The sequence below is a fragment of the Triturus cristatus genome, chromosome 5_2 (assembly GCF_964204655.1).
Source record: "Triturus cristatus chromosome 5_2, aTriCri1.1, whole genome shotgun sequence".
NCBI classification, from domain to species: domain Eukaryota; kingdom Metazoa; phylum Chordata; class Amphibia; order Caudata; family Salamandridae; genus Triturus; species Triturus cristatus.
The window spans coordinates 928,726,594-928,740,691 of record NC_140588.1 but is presented as its reverse complement, the minus strand read 5'-3'; the positions used below and the strand labels follow the sequence as shown (position 1 = coordinate 928,740,691).

General features: G+C 46.2%; 1 protein-coding gene across 2 annotated transcripts in view; it reads right to left on the bottom strand.

Annotated features, from left to right (window-relative positions):
* STAG2 (STAG2 cohesin complex component) overlaps positions 1 to 14,098 on the bottom strand; it is a 1,427,207-nt gene that overhangs the window by 1,096,227 nt on the left and 316,882 nt on the right. For both annotated transcript variants that reach the window (XM_085608133.1, XM_085608134.1), the window contains exon 7: positions 1,792 to 1,888. In XM_085608133.1, the coding sequence (XP_085464259.1) occupies positions 1,792 to 1,888 (97 nt within the window). The remainder of the gene's footprint in view (positions 1 to 1,791; positions 1,889 to 14,098) is intronic.

Genomic DNA, 14,098 nt, shown 5'->3' with positions numbered 1-14,098 from the left:
ACGACTACCTGAAGTAGTAACGCACGAGACCGGCTAGACGCTATGTTTTTAAATATTACAAAGCTGCGAGTCTCCTTCCAATGCTGCTTGTTGATCTGCATGGAAACCAACATGCAAACCTTGTACCTATTTCATGGAAGTGCACCATTTCATTCCCCTCGACCATGACAACGAGCTGGCAGTGCCATTTGACTCTGGAATAGTGTTTAGACAAAAGGTCTTTCCAAGCTTCACAAAAAGGTAAGCTCGGGTTATCAAGGGCAACATATCGGGAAAGGGGGTGGCCCTGCACGTGACCGAGTGGGAGGGAATGTGTGCATGTGCCAATGACCCAGCATTCTGGAAATCATTCTTGGCTTATGGGGGGTGAGGGGGCATCCCATGGCATGGGGTTAGGGCGTTCTCGTGGCACAGTGCAGTACCGTGCACAGCGCAGGTAATATCTGGCATACAGGGGCAACCACTGCAAAAACCTGGTGCAGACATATCCGGGGTAATTCTTGGCATAAGAGAGCGCACCAGGGTGTGAGGGTATCGATAGCAACAAGCGTGGCCCGTCACGGGACGAACAGAAGATGTGCACGCGGGGACTGCCTTTACTGGCGGTGAAAAAAATAAGTCCCCAGTGTATCACACCACCAGTAAAGCATCAAATCCCTGTGTGCACATCTTCTGTCTCGTTTGTCTCCCCGCGTGCACACTGGAATCGTATCGATTCCAAAAGGCCTCTGCATGGCAGAGCAGCGCATGCGCTGCTTTCGCAAGGCCGAGACCTAAAAAGCTAACAATGGAGTCGATGACCATGTGCACTATCACCGTAACTAGGACAGGCATCTTCGAAGAAAAACTATTTGCAATCATCCGGACCCAACACTAGATGGCAGGAGTAGGCAAAGCATGTGTATCTACAGCACACTTGCCTCAAACACCTAGTTATGTCCACAGAACTGTCATGTTGCTCCAGTTGGAAACCGAGCTTTGAACAGCACAACAGTGCTCAAGGGCTTCTTGACATCAAAATAGTAAAGACGACTAAGCATGGAACTGCATTGTACAAACTGCAAATCACAGGTTTTTATAAAGTCCTTTCTTGACATAAGTCTAGATGGCGTTATAGTGCAGTTATTTCCATCTAAGTAAGTTTAAAAATCAGAGAAGCTGTAGGTCGAGTGCAGCTCATATGATTTCCGTTCTATTGGAAGGGAGACAGAATGAGTGATTGTGGTTTATAGGGTAATCAGAGCTTAAAGCCAAGCCAGTGGCCCACCTAATCAAACAATGAGATCAAAACACTAACTAAAGAACTGTGTTAATTCTCTGCATTCAGATATTACTGATTGAATATCTTCTAAAAGACAATCCAAGCATAAAGATGTGGAATAATTCAAGTATATCATTCCATAAAAGATTTAGTGCTGCAAAGTACAAAATATATTAGGAATTTCCTCCATTTCCAGTCAAAGGGGTATACCTGGGAACCACTAATAGGTACAAATCAAAATTCTTTGGGAAGGACATCTCATCTTAAATCGAAGCACATATGTTTATTATATTTCTTCATTAACAATGCCTAGTGCAAACCTAGTCATATGAGCAATGGCCCATTACAAGGACCCAGAGTAACATACACTAATTGGTACTCATGTTGACTTGCCAAGTTTTATAATGGAGTTTAAGCAAACTATTACTTTGTCAGTCATTATGATCACCACTATTATTGTTGTTTAGACCACAAACCAATCACCTAATGTTTTGTTAACCTGGATATTTCAAATAAGGATTACATCTCACCTTTACAGCCGGAACATTGAATAAAGAAGTTTATGAGATCCAAAAGTGCTACATCTCTCTCATGTTTATATGACTCTATCCAATCATCCACCACCGACTAAAAGAAAAGACAGTGAATAATTAATTCAGAAAAAGCAATATTTGAAGAAACAAACAGCACAGTTGACCGTCTAGTCGTCCCAAAATAAACAAGCAGTAGCCATCTCCCGACTAAAAATAAAAACAGCAACAACATATTTGAATGCACAAAGATTTATGTTTAGCCCTATCACAAATGATCTGGCTTTAAATAACAGGCATTTTCATATACTGAAACCATAAGAACACACTATTGTTTTTTTAGATCAAACAATTCTATATTTGGTACGCATATGGGATCACATAATATTTTTAAATATCAAGGTCTAATGACTTAATTTAACAAAGGGTGCAACCTTGTAGGTCTTAAAAGCAGCAATGGTTTAGTAGATTTGGCGATACCATTGCAGAAAAACTTAACACATTGAAAAAATAAAGAATATAATGGGGCTCCAATGGGAAAAAGCAACTATTTACAGCAGAATCAATTAAGCAGTTGGCAGCTGGAGACTCAAAGCCATACCATGCCGTAGAGAGGTCGGCCAGATGCTTTTGAAATCAGAGAGCACACATGGTGGGTAACTAAGCTTACACTAATGTTACATTGGTATGGGTATGTCCTCCATACAGAACAAGTTACATTTTCCCATTTTTAAAAAACAATGCGCACCACAAAACTATTGTCTCTATGCGTGGTTAACAAAACAAGCATTGGAAATGCAATAGGTCTCGCATTTGGTTGAGTTATAGCTCTTGGTGATGTAAATTACAATGTCTTTTACCCATGTGTTATGGGGTGCATGTAAGTGGTGTGTAGTGGAATTATGTGGGTTGGATTGAAATTATGTGGGTTGGATTGAAATTGTGTGGAGTGGATTTGTGCAGTGCGATTATGTGGCATGGTGTGAAGTGGAAATATGTGGATAGTAATTATATTATATTTAGTGTACTGGAATTATGTGAAGTGGGTTTGTGTGTTATGGAGTTAATTATGTGGTGTGCTGCTGAATTTTGTGGTGTGGATTGGATGTATGTGGTGTGTTGTGTAATTTTGTTGAGGTGAATTAGGTCTTATGGATTGGAAATGTGTGAAGTTGAATTGTGCGACGTGGATTGTGATGATAGGTTTGCTTTTTGGGTGACTAAAAAACATAGTTAGAAACTATGCTCCACATAAGTGTTTTAAAAAAAAAAAACGACAAGGGCAGCGAACATTTAACTCTTTTCCCAGTAATGACATGATAGGGTTGACTCTTTACAATAGTTCTTTTCTCCCTGATCAGGTAGTTTTGCAGTTTGTCACTGTTGGCAGTCGAAGTTTCTTTCCAGTGCGATTTAATGTTAGAAAAAAAATTATGTGAATGTGGGCCTGTGTAATACAACTAGTGCTCATATAAATAGGTTCGCCAGCTTTGGATTGAGGTGAAGCCATACAAAATTGTACCAGAAAAACATGTTACCCAGAAAATGTTTTGCCTCGATTCCTCTGCACTGGGCTGAGAGCCAATAGTGAAGGCTAGGCTGTGCGCCTAAATTCACAGGGCTGAGCCTGTGTGCCTAAAATCACAGGGCTGAGCCTGTGTGCCTAAAATCACAGGGCTGTCAGACTAATACACTTCAGTAGGAGTAAAGAGCTGAGTGATGGCTGGACCCGGTGAAAGCTCCGAGTTACTCTAACCATAAACGCACAAAACAACTTCGCCGGGTCCAGGTCGGTTCTAATAGCAAATGGTCACCTTTCTGTGGTTTGGGCACAGATCATGCTTCAATATGCAGGCCGTTTCGTACGTGTTAATTAGGGAGCACATTATTAAGAATACACTCTGATAACATTAAACCCCTTTATTATTTGCAGACTTGCAAATTACTTTTTACAATTATTATAATTACTATTTGAAGAATCAAATTATTTTATTGGTGTGAGAAAGTGGCTCTGTATATACTGTTCCTTAATAGGTACAGGGTGTACAGAGTCCACAGTCCAAGGGTTTGACAGAGGCTAAAGTTAGATATAACCTTACTCTCTAATGTGGTAGCTTGGTCGAGCAGTAAGGCAGTATCAGAGGACAGTGTAAAGCATTTGTTGTACACACTCAGTCAGCAAATGGTCTCACACACTCAATAACTGAACTCTAGGCCAATGGTTTATACACAAAAAATATATGCTTGTTTTATTTTAGAACCAACAATTGGATTTAAAATATACTTTCTCAGAATGAGATGCTTTATATAAATACTTTTGCAATACGCAATTGACTTTTGTAAACAGTTACAAGTGGTTGTAATAGGCAACTCTATTTTAAACAACAATGCATTGAGCTCAATGGAAATTTCAAGTTATTTGCAACAGATTACTTTTAGGATTACTTTTGGAATTCCAGGACTGGATCCTAGATTCAGTCCTGGGTCAGTACTTAGAATCAAGTGATGAAAGTCGACTTAATTACTGTGATGATTTTTAAACAATATTTAGCCATTTTAAAAGTTGACACTTAGAAAATATTTCAAAGAAAACCGTCAATGATTCCCTATGGAAGATTATTCAAGTTGCAGGTACAGTATGTTCTAGTTACTTTTGTAATCCAGTACTGGGTGCCTAGACTCAGTACTGGGACCTTTATCCAAAACAGGTAAGTAAATACGTTTTCAGATATTATACGATTTTTAAAGAATATTTAAAGATTGCAGAAATTGACACTTAGAAGAAATTTCACAGAAAAACAGTCAATGATTTCCTATGGGAGAAAATTGGGTTACTGGTAAATACAGTTGTAAATATTTTTCAGAGTCGGTGCTGGGCACCAAGATCCAGCACTGGGAGCTCACCTAAGAGCAGGTGAGTATTTTCGTTTTCGTTACTCGGCTGATTTTTGGTGAATATTTTAAGATTTGAAAAGTCCACACTTACAAGAAGTTTCAGGAAAAAGCCAGTCAATGTTACCCTATGAAGAAAATAGAGTTATCGGTTTAAAGGTAAGTACTCGACTGGCAGAGTTGAGGTTCTGGGCATAGACTCAGGGGTCCCCCAGGGTCAGGTAGGTATAGTTGGTTCACCCTCAGCGACTCTAGGGTGGCCGGGTGCAGAGAGAGTTAGGCCCAATGTTATCTTATGAGGGATAGGGGGGCCTTGGTTGGTGGCTGCTGACTAGCAAGCCACGCGGCTGTGGGAGCTGGGCTCCTGGTCACTTACTCAGGGCAAATAGGAAGTAGAGGTGTAGAGGTTGCACTGCCAGGGCCACTCGGGCGGCTGGGTGCAGGGTGCTTTTGAGCCTTCGGGCGCTCAATTGATTTCAATGGGAAATCTCCGGTTTAGAAAAAGACTGCAAGCTCGGGGACGAGGATTCTTCAGGTGCCACCACCACTTCGAGAGGTAAGTTGGGTAGTTGGAGGATAGGTAGGTACCCCGGGATTGGGCACAGGGGGCCGCGTGCAGGGGTGCCTTTGGTGTCAGGAAATCTTACCCTCGCGGTTGATCGCGGTAGGCGGGGCGCCTTGTTCTGAGGCTGCAGGCTTCTTCAGGAGTGTCGAGGGAGGTCCTTGGGTGCCGGACTCGGGGTCACAGTCGCCGTGGGGTCGTCGTCGTGGTCTTTGTTCACTCCGGCACTGGCCAGGCCTGGCTGGTGCAGAGTGTGCTGGGTTCGCGGTTCCGGGCTGCTGCCAGGGATTAGAGGTAGGTTTTGAGTAGAGCCTCTACTCATGGGAGTCCCAGGGGCTTAGAGCCAAAAGGTAGCCAGGTCCTCCGGGGTTTGTGAGGTTGCTGGCCACAAGAGATGCCGGGTTGGTGCAGGAGCAGGTTGGAGGGTCGACAGGCCAGTAGGGCTGGGGCCAAAGCAGTGGATGTCTTCTTCTTAGCAGCTGCAGGGCAGGTCTTCTTTCTTCTTGCTCTTCTTTGTATTTTGGAATCTGGGGAAGGAAGGATCAGGGTGCCCCTAAATACTAGATTTAGGGGCGTTACAGGTAGGTGAAGGGCAGGGACCAATGGGTCCCTGTCCTGGGGTGGGTACACCCCCTATCCTGCCTCTCTCCTGTGGGAGGGGGGCAGTAGCCTAGTCCTGATAGGGTAGGGCTTCCCATCTTCAAGATGGCGAGAGCCCGGAGAAGTGCTTCACCTCGCCTCCCCTACCTGAGGAGTGGGGTTGGCAGGCTGGCACATCCCCTGTCCTTATTTGGGGTTTCCGGCCAAAGCTTTCCGCCAGAGTGGGGGGTTGCCGTGGCCTGGGGATGCTCACAGAGGCGGCATGCCTTTGAAGCTTCCCCCTGCCCATCCTGGGGGAGGAGATTTAGCACCTCGCCCAGGATGTGCATTGTTGCAGGCCCAGAAGAGCAGGGGCTCTCCCACCCAGGGGTCCAGCAACATGTCTGTGGCAGCCTAGCCAGCCTCAGAGCAAACGTGGATTGTAGGTTAGGTTTAAGGGGGCATCGCTAAGATGCCCTCTGGGGTGCTTGGTACATTAAAATCCCACACTGGCATCAGTGTGGGTTTAATGTGCTGAGAAGTTTGATACCAAACTTCTCAGTCTTTAATGTTGCCATTATGGTGCTGTGGAGTTCGTGTTTGACGAACTCTCAGCACCATGTACTCTTAAATGGCAGCACTGCACTTACAGTGCTCAGAAATGGACCTGGGTACTGTAGGGGCACAGGGCTCCTGCTCCTGTGCCCACACCATTGGCATAAGGTACCCAGCTAGAGGGGTGGCTGATGTATGCCATGGCAGTGTAGGTGATGGGCATGGCACACAGGGATGTGTTTCATGTCGACTTTGTTTTGCCTTGCACCCAGACACCCAGCCCAGCTGGTTTTGAGGTTTTTGTTTAGGGAAGGAACATTGGCCCTGGGCACCTGATTGGCAGGAGTCCAGGGCACACTCAGTCAAAGTACATTCAGCATTTCAGCAAAAAGTGGGGGCATACCAGGCAAGAAAGATGGCACTTTCTCACAAGCTGGCATCTTCCCCGACAACTGGAAGCGGGCGGAAGTCAAGCCCCTCCTCAAGAAGCCCACAGTCGACCCGACCGACCGGAAAAACTACCGGCCTATCTCTCTCCTTCCCTTCGCAGCCAAAGTCACAGAGAGACTTGTGAACGCTCAGCTGACTTTCATCGAAGAGGACTCCATCCTAGACTCCTCCCAGTCCGGATTCCGCAGCAACCACAGCACGGAGACGGCCCTCCTCGCTGCCGACATCCGCATGCTACTCTACCAGGGACACACTGCGGCCCTCATCCTACTAGACCTCTCTGCAGCCTTCAACACCATCTCACATTGCACACTCACAGCCAGACTTCACGATGCAGGGATTCTAGGAACTGCCCTCAACTGGATCCGATCCTTTCTCTCTGGCAGAACCCAGAGGGTCAGTCTCCCTCCCTTCCTCTCCAAACCCACAGAGATCAACTGCGGAGTACCCCAAGGATCATCACTCAGACCCACGCTCTTCAACATCTACATGGCCCCCCTGGCCGCCATCGTCAGACAGCATGGACTCAGCATAGTATCTTACGCCCACGACACCCAGCTCATCCTCTCCCTCACGAAGAACCCCCAAGACACCAGACTACGCTTCCAGGAAGGGATGAAGGACGCCGCAACTTGGTTGAAAGATAACTGCCTGAAACTCAACTCGGAGAAGACCGAGGTCCTCATCCTAGGACCCTCCAACTATGCCAGGGACAACACCTGGTGGCCATCCACCCTTGGGAATCCACCCACCACCACAGACCACGCACGAAACCTCGGCATCATCGTTGACTCCACCCTCACCATGACACGCCAGATCAACTTAATCGCCTCCACCAGTTTCAACTGCCTGCGCATCCCCCAAAAGACCTTCAAATGGATACCCCCAGAATGCCGAAAAACCGTCGCCCACGCTCTCATAACCAGCAGACTGGACTATGGCAAAGCCCCCTACGCCGGGATCAACAGAACTCTCCTACACATGCTCCAAACCATCCAGAACGCTGCAGCCAGACTCTTCCTCGGGACTCCATGGCACGAACACTTGACCCAACACCTACGAGACCTCCACTGGCTCCCCGTCGAGAGGAGAATAACCTTCAAACTCCTCACCCACGCCTACAAATCCCTCCACAACATCAGACCCAAAACCTCAACAAGAGACTCCCCTTCCACATACCCAAAAGGAACCTCCGCTCTGCCGACCTCGCCCTGGCTGAGACCCCCCGCATCCACAGAAACAGAGCAGACGGAAGAGTCTTCTCCTACATAGCTGCCAAAACCTGGAACGAGCGCCCAGTTAAAATCAGATGCTCTCCGACCCTGCACACCTTCAGGAAGAAACTCAAGACCTGGCTCTTCGACTGAACCAGAGCTGAACCCCCCCCCCCCCTCCTCCCCCGCCCAGAGCCTTGAGACCCTCACGGGTGAGTAGTGCGCTTTAACAACCCTAGATTGATTGATCTGGTATATCATTTTTAATTATCCCTAGGCGTCAAACGGGATCCGTAAATTCTTTAGTACGCCTACGCGACAGTATGTGGAGTTGCAGGGGTGTGGAATTTATTAAAATATCCATTTGTCCATGGAGCAGATTGCTTCATAAATCTACTTGTCCTGTAACAAAATCCACTTGATTTGGGAGAGTTGGGAAAAAAGTGGTTGGAGGGAAAGTGAACTTGTAAACACTCAGATTTTCACGTGAGCAAATCTACACATGTAGATTTGCTCATGCTAAAATGCAGTTCACATATTTTCTAGGAGTACTATTTCTTATCCTAGTTCTGCGAATTCTTGGGAATTCACAAAAGTCGTATAGATGCACTTAATGCAAGGACATATACCCTGGGTGCACTTTTGAGAAATTCTGTCTCTCTCTCCATCGTCTGGCTTCACTGAGTGACAGCGTGCTGCTCTTTCACAAGGAGGATATTGGCACACAACATAGTTTTGTTCAGTGCCAGTAACTACTGTGGTAGTGTGTGCTTTTTGAGACCAAAAACAACTTTTTCTAATGTTTGTTATAATGGTGAGGGCCCCAGCTACCACACCAATATGGTTTTACAAAAGACCTGTCAAAACAAGTCACACATTAACAAAACTAAAAAAGCTGACCATCAGACCCACTGGCTTTGCCAATGCTGGTTTATTTTTGTTTCCCATAATCTTATTGAATATTTTTGGAAAATACTAGCATGCACGTTACTAAATGATGCTGCAAAGAAATGGTACCTAAACCTTTACAGTGGTTTAGCTAAATGTTTTTTTCCTGCTTTTATTTTTTTATGAACATTTTATTTTGAAAGCAAAGAATCATCAATCTTGCTTTCCAACTTTTGCAAATATTTGCATCAAATCAGAGAGCATTATACATAGCCTCATATTCCTAAACTTTAAAAACGTGTGTACACATTTTTATACTGGAATCACTGTCAATAGTGCAGTCAGAACTTGCAAGATTTCCTTCGAGCGCTCACCCTAATAATAAAGGCTTTCAATTAGTGAACCATAAATATAAGTTTGAACAGCATTAACATATGGACAAAAATATTACCCTAACTGCAGACAGTGCCCTTCCCCGATACATAATGTGGTACTGCAAGCTGGCAGTCAAAGGGTTTGTGCTGCAGGGGGTTGGGCCTACTTGTCCCAAGGACAAATTACACATGAACACTTGTTGCCCTTGACCCCAAACAATATGTCCTGGGCGTTGGGCTATAGGAATTCCACATCCCTGGGACTTGTTCTGCTCCGAGTCAGCCGCGCAGGATCTGATGTGTCCAGTGGGTATATAGGCGCCACCCAAGCACACTGACAGTTCTTCGCAGCTTTCTACGCCAGAAGTGGGGATCTACGAAGAATGCTGATGCACCAAGGGCCTCAGAAAGGTGACCGTATACCGAAATCCGTTCGCAGAACGGGGAGGATGGGTAATTCGGTAAGGAATCCTCGGCTAGGTAGTCTTTACCAGATCCGGCATTAATGAGGATAAGTCAGTTTTTTATGTGAAAGACTTCTAGGCACAGATTCCTTACCTTACAATAGATGCCCAAGTAGTACTTCCTTGGCAGTGGGTCGGTAAACAGTTCAGACCAAAAGGTCCTGTGAGACTGAACAGGCTAATGCACATCAGGACGGACCTCACTGTATAGACAAATGTTAGATGAACATGTGCAGTGATGCCCATGTTGCTGCCTCACAGATGCCCAGGCCAGAGAATCCGCAAGCTGACGCAATGGCTGCAGCTTTGGCTCTGGTGGAATAGGCGCACAAGCAATCACTGGTTTGGTTTTTGGCGAATGCATAACAGATTTTTATGCAGAGCACTAGCCATCGTGAGATGGTTCCTTATTGCACAGCCTTTACCTTATTTGCCTGAAATAGCCAACAGTTGATCGTCCACCCAGAACTCTTTGGTACGGTCAAGGAAGAAAGGCAACACTTTCTTCGAATCCAGGCAGGAGTCTCTCTTACGTAGAAGGGTGATAAAGAGCAAAGAAGGTAGGCCAGGCTATAGTCTGGCCTACATAAACGGGTGTCAACTCTCAGTTGGAAGGAAGCAAAGCTTGTGGGAACCAGTTTGCCATAATAGAATGTTGTGTAATAAGGGTGCACACAATGCTTGCTGTTCGCTGACCCTCCAGGCTGATGTTATGGCCACCAGAAAATCAGTTTTAATGTTGAGTTGACAAATTGGGCAATTGTGCAGGGGCACCAAGGAAGCGCATAGGAGAAATGTTAAGACCAGGTTGAGATCTCATTGGGGCATGAGGAATGGCTTTGGAAGGAACAGATGTTGAAGTCACTTAAGAAAACCGGTCATAACAAGCGACTTAAAGGAGGTTCGTAGGGCAACCGCAAAAAAGCTGAGACAGCCAACAAATAACCTTTAACAGTGCCCAGAGCAGAGCCCTTCTGAGCCAGAGAAAGAACATACAAAACTTGGGAGAAGAGTGCTGAAAGAGTCAATGTCCTTAGATGCATGCCACTCAAGATGAAAAACACCACCGAGCGAGAGCCACCTTTGAAACTCCAGAACGCAAAAGTATTTACATTGGGAATTCTGTGCAGTAGTGAACAGATCTAAACAAGGATGTCCCCAATCTTGTAAGAGACCTTCTACCACCTATGGGTGTGGACGCCATTAGTTATACGCTAAGCATCAACTGCTGAGTTCATCCGCCTTGGCATTCAGGGAGCCCGCCACGTGTTAAACCACCAGCGAAATGCCCTGACATTACAGCCTTGTCCAGAGGCGCAGGACCTGTTGACAAAGGGTTCCCAACCTCACTCATCCGGTTCAAATGTTTTTTTTGAAAAACTCTTTATTATCAAAGCTCGAGAGACCATATCATACAAAAGCCTTGCCATAAGTAGTTATCGAACACAGAGAATCCATGACAACACATTCATGAATAAAGCGAGCAGGTGTGCTATCTCCTGGCACATCGCTAGTCTCCCGTTCCCAGCCCTCTATACCTTTGCCACGGCAACCACACTTTTTCCCCATTTTTTGACACATCCCCTACTTTTATACACTGTTTCTTCAGCCCTCTGGCACCAATCAAGATGTCGTTTCCACTTCTCCACCTGCAGGGGTGAAGGTGGCCACCCAACTCCTGGCAATATTGCGCTTTGCCACATCCGCCCATAGAGCCAGCCATATACCCATGTATCTGGACCAGTCCGCATCACCTCGAATCATTAATAAAAGCCATTTTGGTTCTAGTGGAACAGGCTCTCCCACCACCTCTGACATAATGTCTGTGACTCCCCGCCAGTATCGGGACACCTCAGGACAGTCCCACAGTATGTGCATAAAGGTCCCCTCCTCCCCGCATCCTCATGCAAAACGCTGTGAGTGCCCTACCCCAAGAGTAAAAGTGAGTGCGCAGATCGTATGTGCGATGAAGGATCTCAAGCTGCACTAGACTAAATCTGGAGCGTATGGCAACCTCTAGGGCTCTGAATCGCCTCCTGTCAGTCGTCATCTATGGCCCCCCAGGTCTTGGACCCAGGCTTCTCTAAGAGCAGTCAGAGGGTCTGGTATGTTGTTCATCAATTTACGATAAAACGTGGAGGTTGGCTTGTCCTGAATGGGATCCAGCAGTCACCTATCTTCTAACGGGGAGTAGTCTGGAATGGAAACTCCACTATGGATATGTGTTCGCAGAGCGTGCAAGAGATTTGGTTACGCATCCTCTTCAAACTTGACCTACGATCAATCAGGCGACAGCACCCTCTAGTACCTTCCCAACAGAGACTGTTTTCCTCAGATTTTCAGGTACAAGTGAAAATAACCTCTTATGTCAATATAGGAGGCGAGTCTCTAAGCGGAGGAGGGTGGGTCACATGTGAAACTATGAAAGATATCAATACCGGATAACTGAAGTTACATGTGTGGTAAAGTGCCCCTTTTTGCATGGTACCCCCCAATTTTTGCCTGATTCTGATGCACTTTGACTGAATGTGCACTGGGTTCCTGCTAACCAGGTTCTTTCCCAAAACTGTACTTCCGTTTCCACAATTGGCACACTTCAGGCTGACATATAAGCACCAAGTAAAAGGTACCAGTTGCAACAAGGGCACTGTGACCAGATTGGGTCTTTGAGAGCTGCAGCATGTATAATGCCTCTCTAAGAGACCCCTCACCAAACACATGCACACTGCTACTGAAGCCTGTATGTTTTGGTGGAGCTAAAAGTGATGAGTTGACCTGGCACCCATTCCGGTGTGCCAGGCCTGCCATAACTGCAAAAGGCATAGGTAAGTCAACTCTACAATAGGCCTTACAGCCCTAAGGCAAGATACATTAATGCACTATACCTCTGGTGAGGGGATAACTGCAGGAGCAGATGTGCCCTTATAGTGTCCATTCTCAGACATTATAAGTGCATAGTGTATGAAGCTGGTACTGTATATACTATACCAAAAATGAGGTATACTGTGCACAGAGTCCAGTGGAACCCCAAAGGTAGGCAGAGGTAAAAGTAGATAGCACCTTACTCTCGATTTGTGGTAGGCTTTATCAGAGGGTAATGTTAAGCATTTGTTGTACACACATTCAGCAAATTATGTCACACACTCAAAGACTGAACTCAGACCAATTTTGTTTGTATAAAAATATTAAGTCATTTTATTTCTAAAACCAAGCCAAGCCTGGCACAGGTAAGTGAGATAAATGCTTTGCAAAATCTTATGCAGTGTTTTATAATTGAATGTAGGTTCAAATGAAGTTGTTTGAAATACAGGTAAGTTAAAATGTCGAAATTACTTTTTAGATTACTTTTTCTACTCAGTGTGATATGCCTAGATATCACACTGGGACATTTCCCAGAGAAAAGTTAAGTAAAATCAGTTTTGCACAGTTGTAGTTTTTCAGGTTTTCATGCAAATCAACTCCACGCAACATTTTACAAAGGAAAACAGTCAATGTAGTCCAATGGAGAGAAAAGAAGTTATTGTTTAACTCTGTCGTTGGGGTTGAGTTCCAGGGGTTACAACAAGGGTTCCTCCAGGGTCAAGGATGTACTCTAAAAGCACCCTCAGCAGCACTAGGGCGGCCGGGAGCAGAGTGGTGAGGCCAAATGTTATCCAATGGGAGACAGGGTGGCTTCAGTTGGTGGCTGCTCACGAGCAGACCACAGGGTTGTGGGAGCAAAGCTCCTGGTGTTAGGCTCAGGGCAAAGGGGGATCCGAGTTAGCACCCAAAGTACACCCACAGGAGCAGCTGGTTGCAGGGTGCGGTTTTGGCATCGGGTGCCCTGTTGATTACAATGGGGATTCTCCGGTTTCATCAAAGACGGCAGGCTCGGGGACAAAGATCTTTTGGAGGTGACCACCAGTTGGAGAGGTAAGTTGGGATGCCTGGGGATGCGGGGACACCCTCAGCTGGGCCACCCAAGTCCATAGGACTTCAGGTGCAGGGTTATCTTTAGGCGGTGGGTTTTCTTACCAGCTCCGGTCACGGTTAGGGGGTGGAGGGGGGCTAGGGATCCTCCAAATAGAAGCTGCTTGCTTCGGTGGGAGATTCGAGGCAGGTCAGATCACCAGATCTCAGGTCAGGATCGCCGGGGAGACCTCCTCATGGTGTTGGGCCACTCAAACTCTGGCCGTGGGCACTGGGTGCAGAGTTGAGCAGACTCGCGGATTGAGCCTGAGTCTGTGGTTGAGCAAATCCGGTGCCCACGGGAGACAGTGTCTTTTCTGTGGAAGGCAGGGCAGGTCCTCGGGGTTCTGGAGGTTGCTGGCTGCAGGACACATCGTGATT